General features: G+C 41.0%; 3 protein-coding genes across 8 annotated transcripts; 1 reads left to right on the top strand and 2 right to left on the bottom strand.

Annotated features, from left to right (window-relative positions):
- Positions 1 to 3,365: 3,365 nt before the first annotated feature.
- LOC121774821 (D-2-hydroxyglutarate dehydrogenase, mitochondrial-like) lies at positions 3,366 to 9,420 on the top strand. Of its 3 annotated transcripts, XM_042171677.1 has the most exons (15): positions 3,366 to 3,585; positions 3,909 to 4,270; positions 4,944 to 5,045; positions 5,185 to 5,232; positions 5,404 to 5,474; positions 5,833 to 5,951; positions 6,372 to 6,467; positions 6,545 to 6,654; positions 6,926 to 7,006; positions 7,674 to 7,774; positions 8,143 to 8,251; positions 8,332 to 8,437; positions 8,515 to 8,600; positions 8,677 to 8,802; positions 9,165 to 9,420. In XM_042171677.1, exons 1-15 carry the CDS (start codon positions 3,477 to 3,479, stop codon positions 9,261 to 9,263), a joined length of 1,725 nt encoding a protein of 574 aa, XP_042027611.1. In that variant the 5' UTR covers positions 3,366 to 3,476; the 3' UTR covers positions 9,264 to 9,420. The 3 variants fall into 3 exon arrangements, with proteins under 3 accessions (XP_042027611.1, XP_042027612.1, XP_042027613.1); XM_042171678.1 differs by lacking the exon at positions 3,366 to 3,585 and having other exon boundaries at positions 4,033 to 4,270; positions 4,976 to 5,045; XM_042171679.1 differs by lacking the exon at positions 3,366 to 3,585 and having other exon boundaries at positions 4,033 to 4,235.
- LOC121774822 (folate transporter 1, chloroplastic-like) lies at positions 9,264 to 13,130 on the bottom strand. Of its 2 annotated transcripts, none has more exons than XM_042171680.1 (11): positions 12,721 to 13,130; positions 12,564 to 12,640; positions 12,376 to 12,452; positions 11,612 to 11,702; positions 11,013 to 11,103; positions 10,755 to 10,828; positions 10,521 to 10,634; positions 10,115 to 10,186; positions 9,984 to 10,004; positions 9,783 to 9,850; positions 9,264 to 9,537 (listed from the first exon to the last, which is right to left on the bottom strand). In XM_042171680.1, exons 1-11 carry the CDS (start codon positions 12,824 to 12,826, stop codon positions 9,402 to 9,404), a joined length of 927 nt encoding a protein of 308 aa, XP_042027614.1. In that variant the 5' UTR covers positions 12,827 to 13,130; the 3' UTR covers positions 9,264 to 9,401. The 2 variants fall into 2 exon arrangements, with proteins under 2 accessions (XP_042027614.1, XP_042027615.1); XM_042171681.1 differs by having other exon boundaries at positions 10,521 to 10,631; positions 12,721 to 13,128.
- On the bottom strand, positions 12,868 to 24,625 carry LOC121774824 (50S ribosomal protein L7/L12-like). Of its 3 annotated transcripts, none has more exons than XR_006045032.1 (2): positions 23,851 to 24,625; positions 12,868 to 12,967 (listed from the first exon to the last, which is right to left on the bottom strand). XR_006045032.1 is itself a non-coding variant. In XM_042171682.1 (1 exon), the coding sequence occupies exon 1, from the start codon at positions 24,402 to 24,404 to the stop codon at positions 23,910 to 23,912; it is 495 nt and encodes a 164-aa protein (XP_042027616.1). In that variant the 5' UTR covers positions 24,405 to 24,625; the 3' UTR covers positions 23,750 to 23,909. The 3 variants fall into 3 exon arrangements, 1 of the variants encoding a protein (XP_042027616.1); XR_006045033.1 differs by lacking the exon at positions 12,868 to 12,967 and adding an exon at positions 21,826 to 21,836; XM_042171682.1 differs by lacking the exon at positions 12,868 to 12,967 and having other exon boundaries at positions 23,750 to 24,625.
- Between the last annotated feature and the right edge of the window lie 47 nt (positions 24,626 to 24,672).

Consider the following 24,672-nt stretch of genomic DNA (forward strand, 5'->3'; position numbering starts at 1 on the left):
AGTCAACTTCTTCTGTCGTCCAAGACGTTGCCTCAAACACTAAAGGCGGACTTGACGGTGACAGTGGAAGCCGGAACCGAAAAGATCTCCTTGGCCATTGATGCAAGGATGGGAAAATCTTTCTCGTGTGATCCCCACCAATCTAGGACGTCGATTTGTTGGGGAACGAGACCTCCTTCTTCCTCATTGAATGAAAAGTGTGAGTCAAAATATAAATCTAACTCACTTACCGAATTTGCCGTCCTTCCTCCACTGCTGAAGCCATATAGGTCCGCCAATTGGGATTGGGTGTCGGGGTCATCAACTTGGAAGAAGCCAAAGTTATGTGTTGGACGGGGGGTCTAGGTCTCACTTGGTGGGTATTGTTGTACTTGGCTTCGTAATCGTGAAAGAGAGCCAGCAAGTCGAACTCAAAACTTCTTTGCAGGGTTGGGAGGTGGGGGAGGTTTATTTGGAATGTTTGTGCTAGGTTTATGTAGTTGACGTCGTCCTCGTCATTCGATTACAAAGCTCAGAGTGGTTCAAGATCAATAGAAGCCAAATTGTTGTAATAAAAATTCTAAAATTTTTAAAGTACCAACTAGTTTCCATTTTGGATCCAAAACTTTTGCAAGCAAAAAAACCGTTGGGATCTCATTGAAATACTTGAGCCATTTTCAACCATGTAATATAAAACACACATTAATTCAAGATTATTTGCGGAATTTTTCATTGCAGTTTTAAAACCAAGTGATATGTACATGCAATGTTCTAAAACACGAACGGATGTGCAATAATACACACACAATAACTCAACGGTGGCATTTCTAAAACCTTTGAATAATTTAAATAAACTCATGCTTTGATCCCAACAAGAAGAAGTTAGATAAAAATCATCAACTGGGAAAGTTCTATAAAAAATCAACCAAATATTCTATATGCTCTAATGTAGAATGCAACATATCATATGTAGAGTTCCATCTAGTAGACACGTCTAAAGTAAAAGTTGTGTACCTTATTTTCTTCGAGTGGCAATACTTCTTCCACGCCTTGCCAATTTGAGGCTTCTAGTGGATCAAGGATACAACTGTTGTAATAGATTGAATGTCTTTGCCATAAAGACAACATCTTGTACACAAAGGTTAAAATATGACAAATACATCGTTGGTGAAAATACTTACCACTTATCACCGGGGAGCAAGCCGCAATTAAATCGGGTATACTTGCAGTGTTGGCGGTTGCGTTATCAAAACCAACCGAAAATATTTTGTTGCATAACTCATAATCATTCAAAACTTGAATAATTAAATATGCAATTGCTTGTGCGGTGTGTGGGGAAGGAAATTGTCTAAAACCAATTAAACGTTTATTTAAAGACCAACTATTGTCTATAAAATGACATGAAATTCCCATGTAAGAATTTCTTTGGAAAGAATTCGTCCACACATCGGAGCAAATATTAACTTTGTGCCCTAAGTTGGATAGAAATTTTCCAACTTCACTTTTTTTATCAAAAAACTACCGGTTGTTAGATATTTGAGCAGTTGAGGGGGGGATTCTTTTTGTAGCACATTAAAAGCGGTTTGCATAGTAACTTCATATTTTTTGTCATTAAAAAAATTAAACGGCAAATGCTTCATTGCCGCCCATCTTACCATAGCATCGGTAACATTTTTGGGATCATATTTAAATAGAGGCGTACCTGTTTGAGACGATGAGCCGGAAGGGAAGTTTATTTGGCTTTGGGACTTAGTATGCCCATATTCTACGGGGTGTTTTGTCTTCAAATGGCGATGGAGAGTACCATATCCCCCACCGGTTCCAAATGGATAGACTTTATCGCAATAGTTGCAATATGCTTTGAACTCATTTATCTACACGGTAGTGGTCGGATCATTAGGATTTGAAATTACCACCGGGACCTTCTTGTAATGTTTGGTGAAAATGTCGGATTTCAACTTTGGTGGCATCTTCTTCTTTTGTCGTCCTGAAGCAGGAGGAGCATCGGCCTCCTCCTCCTCATCATTTTCGCCAACTTGGCCGGCGCTAGAAGGGGGGAATTGATGCGATCCATCATCGCCTTCGTCCGATGATAGATTCACATCGTATTCGAAACGCGAAGCCGAATGTGAATGCCCCCCTTGTTGGTCGTCGTCGGCGAGGGCAAGTAACAAGGCGACATTTCGATCTTCTTCCTCCTACGAAAATTATACAACTAAGTAAAAATACTAACACAAAAATAAAACACATAGACACATAGATTTAAAAAATGAAATTATGAATTTAATAAACATGAATTAGCAAAAAACAAAAACATATTAGAACTTACTTGCGCTCGAAGAGCGGCTCGCCTTCCCACCTCCTCCGCAACTTGTGATCTAGTAGGGGCACGTCGACGACGAGTATCACTTTGATCTTGGGCAATTCCCTTGCCCCGATCACCACCACGACGAGATGAAGACTTGATATTTATGGAAAATTGAAAGTGGAGAATAGAGAGTAGTGTGATTGTGTGAATATGATAACGTGAACAACGCGAGTAAATTATGAGCGCAAATAAAGTAAACAACTTGAGAGAATGAGGATGGAGAATAGAGAAATTGAGATTGAGAAGAGAAATTCTTATTAACACAAGAATATGGTGAGTAGAAATGAAGATGAGGGGGGGTATTTATAGGGGAAAATTGTGATTAAATTTAAAAAAAATTCAAAATTTTGAAAATCCAGCGGAACCGCCGGTTTACCGTCGGTTTTATGTTGAAACCGCCGGTTTTTTGTAAGAAACCGCTGGTTTCGTCAACGGTTTTCTGACGAAAACCGGCGGTTTCTGAAAAGGCTATGTGTAGGTCGGAAGTAGCCTGAAAAGTTATCGGGAACCGCCGAACCTCCGGTTCTGAACCGGCGGTTCCGGTGAAACCGGCGGTTTTGCACCGCCGGTTACGGTTCGTCAAAATAGGAAACCTGAACCGGCCCGGCGGAATCGGCGGTTCCGGTCACGGTTCGAACCGCCGCCGACGGTTCCGGTTCCGGTTCCGGTTCGGAACCGCCGGAGACGGTTTCGGGCCGGTTCATCCGGTTCGGTTCGATTTGGGGACCTCTAGTTGGAACAATTGATTTTACATTATCTTTTTAAATGGTCTCTCGAGATGCTTTGGGTATTCTGTCGTATCATGGGACATATGAAGTAATTTTTAAGACTTTAATTATTTGAATTTTAGTAGTATTTTTTGATTAATTGTATTTCTAAATTGTAGAAATGAAATAGTAATAACCATTAATTTGTAAATTCGAACTAATTAAGAAAATGGATGAATTTAAAAATGTATGGAATTTTTGAATAAGCTTATCTGAACACGTCAGTATATTGACTAACCAAACAGAGGAAGGCCACATTAGGACATATTGCATCATTCGAGAGATTCCCACTCATGAATCGAATTTAAATCGATCATCGCTATTGCACTGATTTCATATCGCGACGGCAATTTCAAGAATCAATGAAGTATTTGACAGCAGCTAGTCGTCTACTCAGACATTCATCGAGGAACCTATCCAATCGTCGTTCGAACCTTCAGTTGCTCTGTTCCATCCGCCCTTCGAGCTCAGGTACCTGTGCTACTATACTCAGATTCTGCTCATATTCATGTAATTGTGCGTAATTTTTTATATATAGTGCATATTATAGAATGAGTTTTTGGGAGATTTTAGGAAGTCTATTTTGTCATTTCAAAAAGTAGTTTTACTTCACTCATTTACATCAAATTCAAATTTCACACCATTTTTGAGCATATGGACTTTTGTTCAGTATTTTAAGCAAATCAGGAGTTGGTCTCTCATTATATGCAGTTATTTTGAAGGAATAATGAACAGTTTTTTTTTTCCTGATTTCTTTTGTATAATCTGATGATTTGCATTGTCTTGGGTGTCAGGTCATAGTTACACATCTCTCCGGAGTTATGAGAAGTTCATGCAAGATGATTGTTTTCACAGAAATATTTCGGCGAAAAATAGCTTCAGAGGTTCTGTTGTTGGTATCCTGAATTGCTTAGCTAAATTTCAGAGTGGTGGCATCCGAACACATCATAGAAATCTTGCTTCCACTGCCTCAATACCAGAGAGAAACAAGTCCTTTGCTACAATAAATTCCGATGATATAAGCTATTTCAATAAAGTACTGGGTGGGAGAGGTGTGGTTCAGGATGAGGAAAAGCTGGATGATGCAAACACAGATTGGATGCGGAAGTACAAAGGCTCAAGTAAGCTTATGTTACAACCTCGGACAACCCAGGAGGTTAATGTCTTTTTCAACTACCAAACTTACATCCTTCATTTCAATGATTAGTTTTAGTCTGTAGTCACATACACATACTTAGTAGTCTATAGAACTTAGAGATAACTATATGTCGAATCAGTGGAACTAAAGGGTTTTCCTATTGTACAAACGAGATAAGATGTCTCAACTCAGAGAAGAGTCAGAAGACTATTCTGAGATAACTACCACCAAACATCTTAATTCCTAACTCTGAAGAGCATTTTCTTGTGTTTGTAATGCACGGCACTTAGCAGCAAATCTAAAGTCCTCAGGCACCGAGTTGTTATTAGGCTTGACTCTAGCGATTGGGTGCATTCTTTTGTTCTTAGTTCTGCCCGCTGCTAAGTTTAATTTTATGCTGTAAAATAGGGAATAATTATATCTTAGTCAGAAGATCTATATCTGTAATACTGCTGAGCAGACACTTACGTGTCCTTTGATGGAAAATACCTAATATTTGATGGAATAATTATGAGCTTACACTAATATTTTAGTGTAAGCTTTACCTTCTGTCTGTAGCAAAACACAATTTTTAGATGAACAAAGGTTCCTTTTGTGCACTCTGGTTTCTCCTCTTTGCTTTCTGATTGGCAGGCTAAGTTAACTTCTATTTCTTTACAGCTATAACTGTTGATCTTCCTCCCCTGTATAGGTTTCTCAGATTCTTGATTACTGTAATTCCAGATGCTTAGCTGTTGTACCGCAAGGTGGAAATACAAGTCTTGTGGGAGGAAGTATTCCTGTGTATGATGAGGTATTAACATATCTCTTTCTCTTCTAATTGGGACATGAGAAAATGTGTTCTCTCTGTGACATAAGTAGAATTTTTATGGTTATTTCATCTTTTGACTATTTTGCATAACCCTCCCCTCTTTATATCTATCTCCTTTCAGGTGATCATCAACATTGGCTCCATGAATAATATCCTTTCCTTTGACAAGGTAACAGTTTTTCATTTCAACATCCATACGTTTTTCTCTTATCTTCCAGAAGTAAGTTGGGGACCAGGAAAAGAACAAAGGAAGAATACAACCAGAAGCATCAATGTTCTAGATTAGCTCTGATATCTATGCTAGCACTTGCATTGATGACTCATTTTTAGTTGTAAATAGGTTAGCGGTATACTGGTATGTGAGGCTGGATGCATTCTGGAGAACTTGATGTCGTTTCTCGATAATGAAGGGTAATGCATTCTTCAATTTATTACATTTCTGTTATTAAAGACTGGCGCCTTGTATAACATAATGATGATATCCAATTCTTCTCAATTGTAATATAACTTTGAAGTTCTAAGTCCTTTTTATTTCCAAAAATGAGAAGTATTTCTAGTGTATTGTTTGCAGGGGTGGATGCTATCACTAACATATGTTTAATTAATCTTTAATTTGGGCGTCTCCTCCTTTCTCTTTTTGGGGGATTGGGCGGGGTTGCTACATTAATTCCTAATTACCATTTAAACTTTCTGAAGCCTTTTTAATGATTTTTCCAATGTTCAATGATTTTTCCCATATCCATGTTACTGTAAGTGTTTTCTTCTTCAGATATATTATGCCACTTGATTTGGGTGCTAAAGGAAGCTGCCAAATTGGGGGAAACATCTCAACTAATGCTGGGGGCTTGCGCCTTCTCCGATATGGTTCGCTTCACGGAAGTGTTCTTGGTGAGTTGTCTTCTGTTTTTTCTGTCTCCTTTGTACAAACAACAAAGTAACATCTACGTTGAATCTGATCAAGCACTTTAATTGAGAGAAAATGTAGTTTGAAGAATTATAACAGATTTGGAAGCCTTGCTGATGGTTAATGCTAGGGGTTGGTTAGAGGATGTCGAGTTCAACTATATTTTGACCTTGCTCATGAGAAACGTTGTGAAGGTTTTTCAACATAATAATGAATTTAAGAAGATCTCTTTCAGAATGTTTTTCTGTATCTGTACCTCTTACTAGGCTTATTCACAACTAGAGAAGTGCATAGTTCTTTCTAGGTCGTATGTGCCTGTGTGGATTCTACTATTTTGTTCTGTTAATGGCACTCCCTGTTTTTTTCTATTTCTTGAGCATACCTTTTATGGGTTGATATTTCAGGTCTTGAAGTTGTTCTAGCTAATGGTACTGTGCTTGATATGCTTGGTACTTTACGCAAAGATAACACAGGATATGACTTGAAGCATTTGTTTATAGGTGAAGACTATATTGTTGGATTTACCATAATATCAAGATCTGCCAAATGATCTTGTCTAAACTATAGTTATTTGTAGGGAGTGAGGGATCATTAGGAATTGTCACAAAGGTTTCGATACTCACCCCTCCAAAGTTGCCTTCAGTAAATCTAGCTTTTCTTGCTTGTGAGGATTATCTAAGCTGTCAGGTAAAGCTAAATACATAGCCATTACGATGTTGAAACTTCAGTTTTTCAGATAAAGATAGTTCTGGATCCTACTCCTGTTTCTAAATACATGTGATAAATTATAAAGAAAACTAATGTTAACCGTTCTTAATCATTCATATTTGGATGCTTCTATACTATAGTATCATTTCATTATTCTCCAAAATATGAATATTAGGAGTGGGCAAGTTACTGTGTTACACTGGAGAATGATGATGAGAACATGCCTTACATAATTCTCTGATCCTTACAGAAAATCTTGGTCGAAGCTAAGACGAAGCTTGGAGAAATTCTTTCTGCATTCGAGTTTTTGGATATCAATGCTATGGATCTGGTAAGGTTTCGTTAGATGAAACTAATACTCTCATAGAGTTATGTAAATCCTGTGTAAAATTCTACATGTTCTGATTGTCAGACTCTGCTTGCCATCGCCACATTTGCTTTTCATAATATATGTGGCAAAATTTCCTTCTATATATTGCTAGTATAATCGAGCTGGTGAATTCATGGCTTAAGATTGCATTTATTTGATGTAGTCCTTACTAGGGATAGGGACGAAGGATCACTGCATGAGAACCTCTTTACTTTTTGATTATTCATGTTACTTTTCGAGGATGGTTCTATGCAAAGGAATTTCATTGGTAGTTCTCTTTGTGAGACGATATTCTTGATGTAGCTCCAAGACTAATGGAAAAAGGAATGTAATGTATTGCAAGGTAAAAACCTGAATGGATACTGTAAAAGAGCTATCGGAAAAGATCTGTGGAACATGAGCAAGATCATGTGCTTCAGTCAAGTATGATGCAGTGACATTATCTATATATCTAACCTTACGCATGGATTAATATCTAGTTTGTTTTCTAATGTATCACCAGGCGCCTGATTACATCTATATCTTAATAATAATGCCAAAGTCTAAGAAAAAATTGCAATTGCAGCGAAAATATCGTTTGTATAGTTTGCATCATGTATAACTTCTATTTGCGGGTTTTGTTTGACAGGTTTTGACACAATTAGATGGTCTTCGTGATCCTTTACCTTCCTCTAAGCACAACTTCTATGTTCTGATTGAGACTACTGGCAGCATGGAATCTCATGACAAGTAAGCTTTAAAATCTTCAATCATCCCCAGGATTCAAATTGACTTAATTTTACTTTTATGAACCCGTGGCCATGATATTCAACTAATTCATTGTTGTAAAACTGATTATGACTCCTGGCAACATGGAATTTCACTGTTTCTATGTCTGACCATCACTCTTGCTAGAACTGGTTTTGGTCTCACCATTGTGACTGGATATCACCATTTTTTCTACACCTTATTTTGGCCATCAACTGTCTGTCTAAATGTTTCTTCTGCCATGATTACTCAGTTTAAGACGCAATTGGTTATGCTAGTTTATAGATATGTGCGAGTATTTAGTTTTCGTTGATGAACTGGATCCCTGCTATTTGACCCAATATCACTAGGGAGAAGCTTGAAGCCTTCCTTGCTCAGGCTATAGAAAGTGGATTGTTAACTGATGGAGTTGTAGCGCAAGACATAAATCAAGCATCATCATTTTGGCGCATACGTGAGGTAATAGTTTAGACTTCTGTCAACCTTTTTATTAGCATAATTTTAAAATGCTCAGTTGGGTGACATTTTTACATTTACAGGGAGTACCTGAAGCTCTGCTGAAAGCAGGGGCTACTTACAAGTATGACTTGTCTTTGCCCCCAGAAAAGATGTACAATCTTGTAGAGGAAATGCGTCAACGTCTTGGTAAATTACAAACTATAATCTCGCTGGAGTTTTTGCTTCTCCGTGAGCTCAACTTGATCCTTAATTTAAAATTCTAGGCACTGCAGCAAATGTCGTGGCGTATGGTCACCTGGGAGATGGAAATCTACATCTGAACATTTCAACCAAACAATATGACGACAATGTAACACTGCATTCCTTTTCCATCTGTAGATTATCTATTTCTGAGCTGCATTTACAAGGATTTGCATTCATTCCAGATATTAGCTAAAATTGAACCTTTTGTATACGAGTGGACATCTAAGCAACGAGGAAGCATCAGTGCTGAGCATGGCATTGGACTGATGAAAGCAAATAAACTTCATTACAGCAATTCAACTGAAGTCGTAAGTCTCATCTCATTTCTTCTCATGTGTTAGTAATGAAAGGTCAATTTTGCTGCTTGTTGCTTCTTAAAAGTTTTAAAACCCTCTTTAGCTGTCAGCACTCTAGCATAGACTCCATGGCCATCTATGTTTATGCTGTCTTTTTAGAAATACCCTCCATCCTTGTTTATAATACAAATTCTTTAATTGTTTGGGTAAAAAGAGTAAATCTAGCTCCGTTTTGGGTAAGATACTTGATAGCAGATGACACTTATCCGAGGACAGGAATGGGAACGGAACAAGAACGCGCATAATAGTATCGAAAGCCTGTAACTTGTGTGTATTTCTTTGCTTTTGAATGGATTTTTTGTTTTGGTATGCAGGTGCAAGTAATGGCAGCCATCAAGAAAGTTCTAGATCCCAGTGGAATACTCAACCCGTATAAAGTTCTTCCAACTTCCGTATTATCATCACAGAGTTGATTCAAACAGAAATCCAAACATGTGTAATAGTTTTATTAAATATCATTGAAATGCAATCCGTTGTGACTGACGCATAATCAATTACTCCATACTAACAATTGTTATCTCAGTTATAAAAAGAATGAATAAATGATGAAATCAGATATCTTTCCTCCTAGCCAGTTTCAACATATTCAGCACATTCTCATACACGATAAATGTAACCGAGGCAGCAGGAGCGTTTTTCAGTACATTTGCAGTTATGCCCTTGTAGAAACCTCGGAAACCCTCAAATCTGCACATCAAAGAGGATAAGAAGCTAGTAAGGGTGCCATGGCGTAATCGGAACATTGAAGATATGGACTGAGGAGACCATGAACATGGTACTAGAGTATGACTAATAGAAAGGTCCTGTGCTTGAATTACTATAAAAATGTTTGCACATGCAGCAGCGCTTTTAGAGAAGCTGGCCATTTTAACACAGAAATATTTAAACGGAACGTTTGAGACGAAATTATTGAACAGTAGAGTTCTCATTACCTTAGAGTTTCTTTGGCAACATGCCAGCTATCTATATATCTTGGGATGCCCTTAATAGTTGGGCGTTGCTGCAGGGGAAAAAAATCATTGGTTTCAATCGTAAAGAGATTAGAATTTAAGTTCTGGTGTAGTTGTGTCCTCGGCCTCTTAAAAGCAGTTTGAAGAAGTAATGACGAATTACAAATGATAAGATACTTTTACCTGTAATTGAGCTCGAATAACCTGCAAGACATAAGACAACAACATTCAGCAAACAAGAAAAAAGTATAATCTGATAACGAGTATGGAGAAGGGTTAGCAAAGATTATGAATCCCTTCAAAAGGGTGCCTACTTGAAATGGATACGTCGTACTAATGGCAGCCAACTTTGAAGAAGCACCTAATATGGCATAATCAATTGAGTCCTGTAACCACAATGCCAGAAAATTCGAGTCTTATAAACCAATTGCAAGTAAAAACTAACCTTTCTAGTTTCTTACTGTTTTATGGTAACAAAAAAAAGAAAGAGGTGTATTCAATGCACATATAAAAGAACACAGAAATTTTGCTACTTTATAAGACTACAATATTCTACAAAGGAAATGATGACACATGTTGTTCTGATGGATAGCATAATATACAAAGGCATAACAACATACAGTTAGCTTGGGGAAAGAAGCAAAACCTATAAATGCCTGTTTGTCTGCAGTTAAATTCAATATATCTCCCCAAGTTAACGAACTGTTATCAGATACTCACCAATGAATTAACATCAGAATTAAAACTTTGTTCACTTTCTGTAGTTCTGAATCTGATAACCATTTTCCGAAGTTCCTCATATGTTGTGAACTGAATAGCACCATGTGTAATCTGCTGAACAGCACCAAAATCATTAAGTTATTCAGGCCTAACTTGTTCACGATAAGAGTCATATCAGTAGACAATTACAAACAAGAAAATATATCAAAAACAGAAAGGGAAAAAAGGCCTTACCAGAAACAGACCAGGACCAAGTCCTTTGTAGAGTGCTTTCCATCCCTCTTCTCTCAATATGGTTCTCAAAGCATCTGAAATTCAGTCGATGAAGAAGTTAAATATTACCTAGAGAAAACTATCAACCAAGAAAGCTGAAGATCCCTAACAATCTCTGATTATATTAAAAATAACGATACCAGAATTTAGGACTAAATAAAGAAAGACTGTGCTTTGCCAAAAACGCGATATACATATCAGTATAAGATCAAAGCTAACCATGAAAGCCAGAATATGGTCGAGCTTGCTGTGGAGTCTGAAGCTGTAACCTTGTCTTCACCAGCCATATAGGATTTGTACAACAACTGACCTGGAAGAGTCAATAAAACTTCATTAAGCAAGAGAAGAAATTGAGGAGAGTTGAGGAACCATTCAGCTTACTCACTTTACAAAATGGAGACAACTGGAAAGATGACAAGAAGAAATCAAAGTGAGTCTTTTACAGAATATTACTTGTCTACGAATCTCATCATGATATTACTTGACTACGAATCTCATCATGAAAATGATTTTTATACTTATTAGTCAGATGATCCTCACTGTATATATGTTTCTAATCAAATGCCTATGGAAACATATAGCATCACTAACATTGATTTGACTGTTTCAAAGCTCTCATAACTAGCCACAAGAAGTCAACTTGAATAAAAAATCTTGAATGGAACTACTTTCTGAACTTCAGTTTACACATAACAGTAACATATAGCCTAACCAATATAGAAGATAGAACAAGAGTATCATTAGGGACTTCCTCCGGTAAGTATTTAGTTCCATATAGCTGTTCTAATTTTTTTAAGAATAAGAAAATCAATACAGACCAAGGCTCCAGCTTCAGCAGCTGATGCAAGATGAAGACCAGGGGTCAGTTCTTCTCTACTTCTCAGATAGCGCTCTTTGGCATTGCTGTAGCTGCAAATGAATAAGACAGCAATGGTTATTGATCAAATAAAAGATTGCGGTTGTTCAAACAGCACTATGTCAGCAGACAAATTAGTGAAAAAGCTGTTTGCTAAAATTAATACTAGACGAAAAATATATGCAGCACCTTTAGATAAGCACACAATATTTTTTTTCGTAGTCCAGCAAAAAACCAAGAGACAGACTCAAACATATATAAACTAGAGAGATAGTATAAGATTACAGCAACCCTAGAAGGAAGACATAATACCATAGTATGATTTTAATTAGGTGAAAATTCAAAGGACTGGACACATATTTTCACAAAGAAAATAATTCTAGAACAAGAACTTAAGCATTTGATCCTCAAGCTTTCTCTAGAAAAAAGATTAAACAACATTCGTTGCACAATGAGAGCATGTATGCATAGACATGGAAAATGAAACTCAGAAAAAATAAATCCAGGATTCAATTGGCCTTATAGAGAATGCATTTTGACCATTGCTTCTGCAAGTTTTCCTCATGTACATGGACACTCTTAAGCACAAAAAAGTTGATAAAACATAGGATTGCGTATTTGAAGGATAAGATTGTCAAAATTAATCGTATCACTCAAAGTAAATGCTCCCAATAAGTTAACCTAACCAGCAAGAAGAAATTTTGACAATATGGGCATGAGGCTTACAAGAAGAAATATAAACCCCAGGAAATGGTTGAGCCAAGGACGGCAGGATAAAAGCCAGCATATAGCCCTCTGAGACCCTGAACCATAATACAATGCAATGCCTATTAAAACATCATCATCTTTATGAATGAAATAAGAAAGTGTTTGAATTGGATTATGCAAATATGGATTAAGCTATGGAAACAAACCTCGGTGCGAGCAATGGTGAATAGAGCGTGAGGAGAGTTCTTATAGGTAGGTAGGTGCAGTAAGCGACCGTCGTTCGCTGAAGACAAAATGTAAAAAAGCAAGGTTTATTATTCGATACCTAATCGATGAAATTGAAATTAAGAGTAATTGCGAGACCTTGGAATCGAGTGCGGACGACGTCGAGCGGGTGAGTGAAACTGACAGTGGCGAGGCCAGCGGCGGATCCGGCGGCCGCGTTCTCCCACTGCCAGTCCGCCGCCATGGATCTCAGGTGCTTAATAGTTTCAGCGCCAATCACTAATCAAATTAACTGTCGTTCCTTTCTGATTACATGCAATTTGGGAATTGCACTAATTCTTCAGAGCTCAAAATTCAAATCTTTACGCACACATGTACTGCTTCTCTGTGTGGGAGGCACCAATATTTCTTTAAAATAACTACTTAACTTGCTATCCAAAAAATACTCCAATTTTAGTTGTTCAATTTTAATAAAAATTTGAAATATTGTTACTAAAAAATTGAGATTGACATTTTCATGGACAAATATAAATGATTTGTATTTCTGAGATGTCATAGCTTAAGTGAGACATTGTCTCTTTTCATAACAATTATCCCTCTCATTCTTTATTTTCTTTTACTTAATTTATTCTCTTTCATAGTACTTTAGTATTTATAATTTAATTTACTAAATACCATTATATAAATTCTTGTGCTAAAGTAGAAATGTCTCATTTAAGTTGGAACGAAGGGAACACTATTTTTAAAGGACAAATATACTATAGGAGTATTTTTATTGAATTCTCACACACTATTAGTTAGATAAAATCACGATTAATTAGAATTCTTTATTAAGTTGGTGGAATCCAAATTCTTAACATTGTTTTTTATTTACTTTTAATAATCTTTCAAATGCTCTTGACAATTGAAAATTTATACTCCTAGAAATTACTAGCAGTTACTGGTGTTACAGTGAACTATAAAAAATCCTGTTCAAAAATGGTAGAATGCATACTCTCCAGTCTTCATGAACACGTATGGAGAAAATATGATTTACAAACCAAGTTCTTTTCATTTTTGTATATATGCTCATAACATATTCTTACGTAGGAATATTATGAAAGACTTTATATCCGTATACTTTTTTTATAATCTTATTTTAAGAACTTCAAATATATGCACGCAATTTGAAAAAATAGGAAGACAAAGATGAACTCATTTGAGAAACTAATTAGCTCTGGACCTTAACCTTAATTTATTATTGAGCCGGGAGTTAAGAGTCATCTTGGGAGTAGATGGGAACCATTATTGATCTCTCTTTGAAAAAAATTATAACCTTCAACTATTTCCAGATGCTATTCTTATTGTGAGTAAGGTAAGTTCCATCACCAATATCCACCATTAGCACAAAAAATCTACAAAGCACCTCAAGAAAAATTCCTCAAAGATGAACTAAGACTTACGCAAACATGATTGCAAATATCAACATGAGTTATGAACACCAATATTGATGGAGTACGTACTAAACAAGCCCAACAGCAGTAAAGCCCAAGAAAGAGTATCAGTTCGGCATGACTAAAGAGTTCAGTTCGGCACAACCAAAGAGTTCGGCCCCAGCCTACAGCTCGGTAAAAGCCAACCAATCAAACTCTGCTCTCAGGTCGGCATCAAGCTCTACTCTCAGATCGGCAAAAGCTGCTCGGCAATAATTCAGCAGTTCGGTCTCAGTATTCGACCGAACTGGGAGATAGTGGACTCATGCAGAACCTCCACGACCTCCACTACACCCACGATCTATTTAGTGGTGTCAAGCAGTCATTAACTCATGCAGGATAGTGGACCCATGCAAGATCGCCACGATCTCCACGACATCCACTACCTAGTAAATAGCTGCATGCCACGATCTTGGTCCTTTGTATAAATAGAACCTAGATCAGATAGATAGGGGGACATTCTCTCGATCTCTAGAGATAAAATACAAAATAGCAAGTCTGTATTGTAAGCTGTAGAAAACAGATCAAGCAATACAACTCTGCCCTCTTTTCTTCCCGTGGACGTAGATTTACCTCAGTAAATCGAACCACGTAAATTCATTGTGTCGTGATCTGCCATTTTCCTGCATTCATCACTAACATCAAATTTTCGCCGACTCATCACTGGCGCCGTCTGTGGGAAACAGAGAACCAAATTTGTGATAAAAGCGAATTTTTGACCCTTTTTCCACCCCAAAAAAAAAATGCATACCAGATCACACACTACCCGTAATACCGTTCGTGATAACCGTGAGGAAGCTAGTCCAGCTCGCAGGTCTGAAAAACGGCCTCGGGAGACATCTACCTCCGGTTCTCACGAAGAAGGAACAAGCCACTCCAGGAGTCATCGCACCGAGTCTTCCCAACAGCCCGATTTAAATGAAGCTGTCAAGCTGTTCTTGGCCGAGAAGCAGGAGGAGTTCTTAACCTTCCTGCAGAAGAGCCAACAGCCGGAGAAGACAACGACGGATTCTCCCTCCTCATCTAGGCATGAAAGTCACTACCGCAGTAGTGACGTGTCTTCCAGGAGAAAGAATCCTCAACCCCGACATGTTCCTGTTCCTCCTCGGTACCGGAACCACAGGAGAACTCCATCTCCTCCGTACCGAAGAGATGTCGGGTTCGCCATGTACGGAGCATTAAAGACTCCGTTCTCGGACGATATCACCCGAACTCCTTTGCCGCGGAACTACCGGACACCGTCAATGACTTATGACGGGTTGGTGGATCCTCATGACTTCCTGGGACGCTATCAGTATAATATGGCGAACCAGGGTCTCAATGAGGTCCATATGTGCAAGCTATTCCCCGAGCTGCTCATCGGGAACGCCAGAAGGTGGTTCGACAGCCTTCCTCAAGGCAGCATTAGATCCTACCGAGATCTAATGGATGCTTTCCACAGGAGGTTCTTTCAGAAAGCGGAAGCCCGAATTACTTCGGCTCAGCTGCTTTCTATACGTCAAGGTCGCGACGAAAAGATCAGCGACTTCCTGACGAGATTCCACAAGGAATGCCTACAAGTAGATGATCTCAACGATCTACTTGTCATTTCGGCATTCCAAAATGGAATCCAGCCCGGAGCTCTCTACAGAAAGCTCGTGGAATGCAGTCCGCAAACAGCTCAAGAGATGTGGGACATTGCGGACCAGTACTCCCGGGCCGATGAGGCAGACCGTCGCAAACGGTCGTTAGACAGCTCATCGTCCCGAGGAGACAGAAGGAAGCCCGATCATAGCGATCAGGGGCATCCTCGCCGGACTCCATTTGAAAGAATTCAAAGGGCTCCGGTGCAAGACAGATTGGGACCCCGTCTCAATCCCGAGAAGCCGCCCGCTCAGTTCGTACCGCTGAACAAGCCGAGAGCGGAAATTTTCGAACTACATTCCGATATGTTCGAAAAACCAAAGCGGATGACGAAATCAGCCGCGCGGCGACCTCAGGATCAATATTGCTCCTTCCATCAAACCCACGGTCACGATACCGAGGAGTGCCGAGATTTGGCTGCAGGTATTGATGTTCTTGTGAAAACAGGAACGTTAAAAAAATACCAAAGCAAGCAGCCGAAAAAGAACAAAAGGCAGAGAGGTGCGAACTGCAATCCTCAGGATCCGAAAAGGCATGAGGATCCCGAAGACGACGACGAGCCGCAATATGATGGAGTAATCCTGACTATTGATGCTCTCCCTGCCGGGAAGACTAAGTCGTCCCTAAAAGCAGAACGCAGAGGTTCCAATCAAGAGGAGCCAACACATAAAAGGCTGAAGAAAGACGAAGTGATTACATTTTCAGACGCCGATCCCGTCCCAGCCATCTCTCCTCACCAAGACGCTATTGTCATTCAAGCCGGAGTGGCAAACAAACTGATCCACAGAGTATTTGTGGATACAGGAGCGTCAGTCAGCATTCTTTTTAAAGAATGTTTCGATAAAATGGAAGTGGATCCAGCTCGGCTCAGTCCGGCTCCACTTCCTCTGAAAAGTTTCGCCCAGGAGGACACCCGCCCTGAAGGTATTATCAGCCTTCCGATCACGGTGGGAAAAGCACCTACAAGCTCCAATACGATGATCGAGTTCTTTGTGGTGAAAGCTCGGTCCCCGTACAACATCATCCTGGGGAGAGACTGGCTCAACACAGTTCGGGCCGTTTGCTCTACTTATCACCTCACCATCAAGATCCCCACTAAAAATGGGATAGCGGTCATCCGAGGTGATCAAAAGAGGGCAAAAGAATGTCTGCAGATTGCGCTTAAAAGTGCCGAGCAATCAGTTCGGCACCATCAAGCATAGCAATCACAGCAACCGGAGTCAAAGGCAAGCGAGATGACCGAAGTCACTTCAGAGCCGAACTCAATGACCGTTCAGTTATACGAAGATGATCCATCCAGAACGGTCAAGATCGGCTTCGCAGGAACGCCTCTACTCCGGGAAAAGACCATTCAGCTCCTCAAGGAGTACAAAGATGTCTTTGCATGGTCTCCGTTGGACATGACCGGAGTGCCCCCCGAGGTAATCACTCATCGGTTAAATATTGATCCTTCAATCCGGCCAGTAAAACAGAAGCAAAGACTCTTTGCGGCAGAAAGAAGCCAAGTCATCCATGACGAAGTCCGCCAATTACTAAAAGCGGATGTACTATTCGAGGTGAAATATCCTTCCTGGGTGGCCAATCCTGTGATGATCAAGAAAAAAGAAGGAGGATGGCGGATGTGCATAGATTTTACCGATCTAAACAAGCACTGTCCTAAAGATTGCTATCCCCTTCCGAATATAGATAAAAAAGTAGAAGCTTTGATCGGCTTCGAAATTTTCTGTTTTCTTGATTTATACAAAGGATATCACCAAGTATTGATGGATGAGAGTGACGCTCCGAAAACAGCTTTCATTACCGATTTCGGCATTTTCGTTTATAAAAAGATGCCATTCGGTTTAAAGAATGCCGGAGCCACTTATCAAAGGATGGTAGACAAGCTTTTTCGGCACCTGATTGGAAAGGAGGTCGAAGTGTATGTTGACGATATCGTCGTCAAAAGCAAAAGCACTTCGGAGTACGAGCACAACCTCAAGTCCACTCTCAACGTGCTCAAGAAAGCCAACCTCAAACTTAATCCCCAAAAGTGTACCTTTTTGGTAGATTCGGGAAAGTTTCTGGGTTGTTGGGTTTCAAAGGACGGACTCAAGGCAAACCCCTCAAAAGTTCAAGTCGTTCAGAACATGGCAATGCCGAAGTCCATACATGACGTGCAAAGGCTAACCGGATATCTAGCCGCACTGAATCGATTCCTTTCCCAAGCAGCCGAAAAGCAACTGCCGTTCTTCAAGGTGTTGAAAAAGGCACCAAAGTTCGAGTGGGGAGCCGAGCAGAAAAAGGCCTTTGACGAGCTCAAAAGTTATCTAGCCGAGCTTCCTATTCTATCTGCTCCAACCGAAGCCGAAGTAATATTCTTATACTTAGCGGCTTCAGATCAAACCATCAGCGCGGTGCTTGTACGAGAAGAAGGCCTAAAGCAGTTTCCCATCTACTTTACAAGCCGAGCATTAAGAGGTCCAGAAACAAGGTATCAACCTCTGGAAAAAATTGCTCTGGCGCTAGTAAATGCAGCAAGGAGACTGCGGCCATACTTCTATGCTCACAAGGTATGCGTCTTAACCGATCTGCCTCTTCGGCAAGTTTTGACCAAGCCAGAAGCATCAGGCAGAATCGCCAAATGGGCCATAGAGCTGGGAGAACACTCAATCGAGTACCTACCTCGGAAAGCCATCAAGGGACAAGCCTTGGCAGATTTTCTTGCAGAGGCCAAGTTCGATCAAGCAATCCCTGTCATTGCCGAACAGAAAAATTCTACCAATGCCGAACTAGCACAGCCCTCGGAATCCGAAGTAGAGCCGCCAGACTGCTGGAGCGGATTCGTAGATGGAGCTTCAAACAGGATGGGAAGTGGAGCTGGTATTTTACTCGTCGCTCCCGACGGACACGAGGTAACCTACTCACTTCGGTTCCTATTCCCCACTACTAATAATGAAGCCGAGTACGAAGCCCTCCTGGCCGGACTCCAGTTAGCGCAAAGTCTGCTCGTCAAATCTCTCAAAGTCCATTGTGATTCACAAGTCATAGTAAATCACATGTTGGGTACAAGTGAAGCCCGTGACGAGAGAATGAAGAAGTATTTGGACAAAGCGCAAAACCTCAGCCGAAGTTTCTCCTATTTTCGGATAATCCGTGTTCCCAGAGCGGAAAATAGCCGAGCAGATACCTTAAGTAAGTTGGCCTCAGATCCGAGCTCAAAGGCGGAAGAATTAATGCATCGAAGCATTGATGAAGCCGAGGTACATTCAGTATCCAGCTCGCCGAACTGGATGACGCCGATCTTGCAGTATCTGGATCAAGGACAATTGCCCGAGGATAAGAGAGAAGCTCGGAAGATCACATGCCGAGCACTTCGGTACGAACTTCATGAAGGAGTCCTCTTTAGAAAGTCTTACCTCCAGCCGTTATTGCGGTGCGTAGGACCAGAAGAGACGGACTACATCCTCAGAGAAGTTCATGAAGGATCGTGCGGCAGCCACATCGGAGCTAGAGCTTTAGCTAAAAAAGTTCTAAGATGGGGATATTATTGGCCAACCTTGGTACAAGAAGCAGTGCAGCTCGTCAAGACATGCCCGAAGTGCCAAATCCATGCAAATATCCCAAGGATGCCGCAGACCGATCTATTCACTATGCAAAGCCCTTGGCCTTTCATGCAATGGGGCATAGACATAGTGGGACCACTTCCTCAAGCTCCTCGGCAAATGAAATTCCTAATCGTTGCCGTGGACTACTTTACGAAGTGGGTGGAAGCTGAACCATTAGCTACGATAACGAGCTCGAAGGCATTGGATTTCGTCTGGAAGAACATAGTGTGCCGATTTGGCATACCCCACATCCTCATCTCGGATAACGGGACTCAGTTCACCGACAAGACGTTCAAGAATTGGTGCCAAGAGCTGAATATTCAACAGCGGTTCACTTCGGTCTCTCATCCACAAGCAAACGGACAAACGGAGGTAACAAATCGTATCCTGGTGAAAGGGTTAAAAGCTCGGTTAGAACAAGCCAAAGGACAATGGGTAGAAAATCTCCCTCAAGTCCTATGGTCCTACCGAACTACACCCACAACCTCCAACGGTGAAACTCCGTACAGTCTTGTGTACGGCACTGAAGCCGTGATTCCGGTGGAGATCGGCGTACCCAGTCCCCGAACTCTAAATTTCTCCTCAGAAATGAATGACGACGGACTGAGAGCCGAGCTAGATCTTGCCGAAGAAAGAAGAGAATTGGCATGCATAAAAGCAGCCAAGTACAAGGAGCAAGTAGCCCGGTATTACAACCAAAGGGTGAAGAAGCTACAATTTCAAGTGGGAGATCTCGTCTTGAGAAACAACGAAGTAAGCCGAGCAGAAAAGCTGGGCAAACTCGAACCCACATGGGAAGGTCCGTATCGGGTGTCAGAAGTCCTCGGCAAAGGGTCTTACAAATTGGCTCACATGTCAGGAGAACAGGTACCCCGAACATGGCACATTTCCAACCTCAAAAAGTTCCATTTGTAAGAGACAGTCCGGTCAGTCAGTCTTGAGTCTTGTTCAGTCAATGTGCTTTCTTTGGTTTGCTTGGTCTTTATTTGTCTCTGTGCGTTTTGTCTATATGCGTTTTGTCTGTCTCTGTGCGTGTCGTCTCTTACAAATGTTACTGAGGTATCTTGTTCTTCGAAGGCTGATCCCCTTCTTAGAACATATACAAGCTAAACGATTGTGAGTCAAAGCTTCTACAGAAGATACAAGACCACAATTCAGCTTAAACAAGCAGTTCGTCTGAAACGAGCTGCAACAAGCCAACGATTGTGAGTCAAAGCTTCTACAGAAGATACAAGACCACAATTCAGCTTAAACAAGCAGTTCGTCTGAAACGAGCTGCAATAAGCCAACGATTGTGAAGTCCAAGCTTCTAAAGAGGATACAAGACCACAATTCAGCTTAAACAAGCACTTCGTCTGAAACGAACTGCAATAAGCCAACGATTGTGAAGTCAAAGCTTCTAAAGAGGATACAAAACCACAATTCGGCTTAAAAATCAAGCACTTCGTCTGAAACGAACTGCAACGAAAGTCCGATTCTCGCGATAAAACTTGCCTGAATTAGGACAAGGGAAAGTCCGATCCACGCGATAAAACTCGCCAAATTAGGACACAAGCTTAGTCCGGTCAAAGATGTTTATTTCATCAGACCAAAGACGAGTCCAGTCAAAGATGTTTATTTCATCAGACCAAAGACGAGTCCGGTCAAAGAAGAGTTCACTTCATAAGACCGAGGACAAACATCAACTTACCCCGTACCTTTATTCAGAATGCCGAACTAATTCACTTCGCTTTCCGGGGGGGTAGTGATGGAGTACGTACTAAACAAGCCCAACAGCAGTAAAGCCCAAGAAAGAGTATCAGTTCGGCATGACTAAAGAGTTCAGTTCGGCACAACCAAAGAGTTCGGCCCCAGCCTACAGCTCGGTAAAAGCCAACCAATCAAACTCTGCTCTCAGGTCGGCATCAAGCTCTACTCTCAGATCGGCAAAAGCTGCTCGGCAATAATTCAGCAGTTCGGTCTCAGTATTCGACCGAACTGGGAGATAGTGGACTCATGCAGAACCTCCACGACCTCCACTACACCCACGATCTATTTAGTGGTGTCAAGCAGTCATTAACTCATGCAGGATAGTGGACCCATGCAAGATCGCCACGATCTCCACGACATCCACTACCTAGTAAATAGCTGCATGCCACGATCTTGGTCCTTTGTATAAATAGAACCTAGATCAGATAGATAGGGGGACATTCTCTCGATCTCTAGAGATAAAATACAAAATAGCAAGTCTGTATTGTAAGCTGTAGAAAACAGATCAAGCAATACAACTCTGCCCTCTTTTCTTCCCGTGGACGTAGATTTACCTCAGTAAATCGAACCACGTAAATTCATTGTGTCGTGATCTGCCATTTTCCTGCATTCATCACTAACATCAAATTTTCGCCGACTCATCAAATATCTTGAAACGGCACGAGAACTTAGCACCTCTATAATATCTTGAACCTGTATTATTCTGGATTCACACGATTCCACAGCGAGGTTGGTCCTTTATAAACATCAACGCCTGGGACACCGCCTCTATTTCAACCAGTTTCCACTTTTGTAACTACAGATATCCTCTAGTTTACAGCACAAACTACACAAATGTCAAACGAAAATTAGAGAAACATCCAGAATCAAATTCAAAACATTGCATATTTGTGTTTTTCTCCTCAAACTTTTACCTATCTCAAGTTCATCAAATGTATATATATTCCCACATAAATCTATCCTTGCTTGCTTCCAACCATACAAATCAATCAAATCAACTATATGGGGCCCAAAATGTATAGAAATGAAATTCAGACACATTTTCAAGTAGAACAACATAAAACAATGACTATGATAAACCACCTTACCTCACTCTCTTCCAATTTCCAACCAGTTTATACCATTATTTCTGTAACTAGTTAAATGATTATTGACATGAACTAGTTTATAGCACACACTAAGAGTGTCCACAATAAGGTGGACAAGCCACTTTTTTTTTTCACAGCCACAAAAATTTGTCCAACCCAATAGTGGACAAGCCACAACCACAAATTACATTATTTTTTCAATTGTTGGCACAAATCACATTAATTTATCACAAATTACATTATTTTATCACAAATCAAAATATTTTATCAAAAAAAACCAAAAAAAAAATAGTTTTCCGGCCGCCGGTGCCCCACAGTAGGGAGCTGCAGGCAGAGCCGCGGCCCTACCCCACGCCGACTACTCGGTTGTGGGCTGTCCGCCCCTCCCCGCCCCGACTCCGCGACGGCCGCCGGGGCTCCCTTATTGTGGACACCCTAAGAGCATCCACTATAGGGGCGGTGCGCCGGCCGCCCGGCCGATCTATAGTGCATGGTGCGTCCGCCCCGAGGCGGACGCCATTTTTGGGGGGAAAGGCCCTCCGGCGAGAATGGTGCGAGGACGCGCCGGCCTATAGTGCGCCGGTCATCGGCGCGCCGGCCGCCCCCAAAAATATTTTTATTTTTTTTAATTATTTTCGAAAATTTCTTTATAAATACCACTCCTCCCCCACTCATTTTACACCCTTTTCAAACACTCTCCATTAATTCACACTCTACACTTTCACTCTAAAAAAATGCACGGTGGAGACAACGAATCACCCGGCACTGACGAATCGGGATATGACGGCTATCCTTCCCAGCCGTGGGGTTGGAGTCAAACTCCCCCTCCGTGGGGATCGAGTCCAACTCCTTCTCCATCTCAGCCGTGGAGGTCGAGTCCCACGCCCCAACCTTTTCAGAGGAATTTGAGCCGCTCGGCGTTTGGAGATTACAGACCCAACCTGGACGTGCTTAACCATCCGCGGCCAGAGACCCTTTCTATTCCAGCCAATCTCCTTTCACCGATGCAGATCGAGACGCATTGGAGACGATGATGGGTCTGCTCAGTCCGGCCGTCCCGGATACGCTGGTAGCATGCGTGGATACGCTCGTTCCGACGAGAGTCGGCGGGTCCGGTGGGGCGAGTGGAAGCAGTGGCGGCGAGGGCGGCGAAGAGGAGGAGGAATCCGACTCCGCCACCGAGTAGACGGTGGCGGCGTTTTTATTTGTATTGTTTTTAAATGTTCGTTGTATAATTTTACCGTTTCCAATACAACGAATATTCGGTCTCAATTACCTCGTTTTCTAATTATTTACTTTCCGATAATTTTAATTATAATTGATTTAAAATAAACAAAAAAAATATAATGAAAAGTGGCTAAAAATTTTGGGGCTATTGGAAGTGTCCAGTGTCCACCTTATAGCTGCGGACACTTTTTTTGTGGGCGCGGACAAATAAACTAGGGTTGTGGATAAAAAAGGGACGGGGCTATTGGAAGTGTCCGCCTTATATTGGATGCTCTAAAGAAATGCCAAACACAAATTGGGAAACATCACATTGAAAATACTGCAAGTTTGTGTTTTCCCCTCAAAATTTTACCTATTTCAAGTTCAATGTATGGATATTCCCGCAGAAATCTATCATTGCTTCCATCATATTTCAGCATGTATCCATAGGAACCATCACATTGTGGAATCAATTAAATCTAAATTATTAAAAAAACAACAACTGCATTTTGAAGTAGAACACAACATGAGAATCGACCACTTTACCTCACTCCATGATCACTTTAGCTCCGATCTCCTTCATCTTCCCGATAATCTTCTCGGCCTCATCCTTGGTCACGCCTTTCTTCAAGCAAAGTCGGCACTTTCTCCACCAAATCCTTGGCCTCCTTCAAGCCTAGATCCGTGCACGCCCTCACTTCCTTAATAATCTTAATCTTCGCACCCGCATCGAAGCCGCCCTCGAGCTTCAAATCGAAGGACGTCTTCACCTTCTTCTCCTCCTCCTTCGCCCCCGAAATTCCCGGTCCGAATCCCATCACTGGCATCATAACCGCCATCATCGGCATTTCATCAATCTCCAATTTCTGCCTCAGAACCTCGGCTAGGTCAGATATTTCGAGTAATGTGAGAGCAGAAAGCTCGTCAACGATCTCATCTACTCGTTGTGGTTGGGAAGGCTTCGACAGCTGAGCTGTATCCGAGAATCTTCGAATCAGATTATGGCATTTCAGAGGGGTTTCAATTCGGGGACTGAGTGTGATGGATTTGGGGATGCCGGTGAGGGATTGAGTAATGAATCGGGTAAAATAGTGTGTCATTGCGGGAGAAATGCTAGATTTTATTGGGAAAATAGCAGTAATTTACGGAATCGGAAATTAGGGGTTTGGCTGAAGAAATGAGAAATCGAATTGTTAAGCAGGGTTTAAGGATCCGGGTTGAATATGGATCCTAATTTCAACCCGGATTTACCCCTAAAAGTGAAATGGCTAAATTGAAAAATAATACTCCAGGTCCAGGAGGTAATTTACATACGGCCTAAAATCACTCACTAATGACAAGTCACAAGTGCCTAAGCATAGAAGCTAA

Source organism: Salvia splendens, chromosome 17 (assembly GCF_004379255.2).
Source record: "Salvia splendens isolate huo1 chromosome 17, SspV2, whole genome shotgun sequence".
NCBI lineage: Eukaryota > Viridiplantae > Streptophyta > Magnoliopsida > Lamiales > Lamiaceae > Salvia > Salvia splendens.

What these genes read in the sequence shown, in the direction of transcription:
- LOC121774821 (XM_042171677.1), top strand. Translation starts at nt 3,477, where the DNA reads ATGAAGTATTTGACAGCAGCTAGTCGTCTACTCAGACATTCATCGAGG. An exon ending in GCTTCACGGAAGTGTTCTTG is followed by an intron (nt 5,952 to 6,371) that starts GTGAGTTGTCTT and finishes TTGATATTTCAG; the next exon opens with GTCTTGAAGTTGTTCTAGCT. An exon ending in AGGATTATCTAAGCTGTCAG is followed by an intron (nt 6,655 to 6,925) that starts GTAAAGCTAAAT and finishes TGATCCTTACAG; the next exon opens with AAAATCTTGGTCGAAGCTAA.
- LOC121774824 (XM_042171682.1), bottom strand. Translation starts at nt 24,404, where the DNA reads ATGACACACTATTTTACCCGATTCATTACTCAATCCCTCACCGGCATC.
- LOC121774822 (XM_042171680.1), bottom strand. Translation starts at nt 12,826, where the DNA reads ATGGCGGCGGACTGGCAGTGGGAGAACGCGGCCGCCGGATCCGCCGCT. An exon ending in TTGGTCCTGGTCTGTTTCTG is followed by an intron (nt 10,635 to 10,754) that starts GTAAGGCCTTTT and finishes GGTGCTGTTCAG; the next exon opens with CAGATTACACATGGTGCTAT. An exon ending in TTATTCGAGCTCAATTACAG is followed by an intron (nt 9,851 to 9,983) that starts GTAAAAGTATCT and finishes TTTCCCCTGCAG; the next exon opens with CAACGCCCAACTATTAAGGG.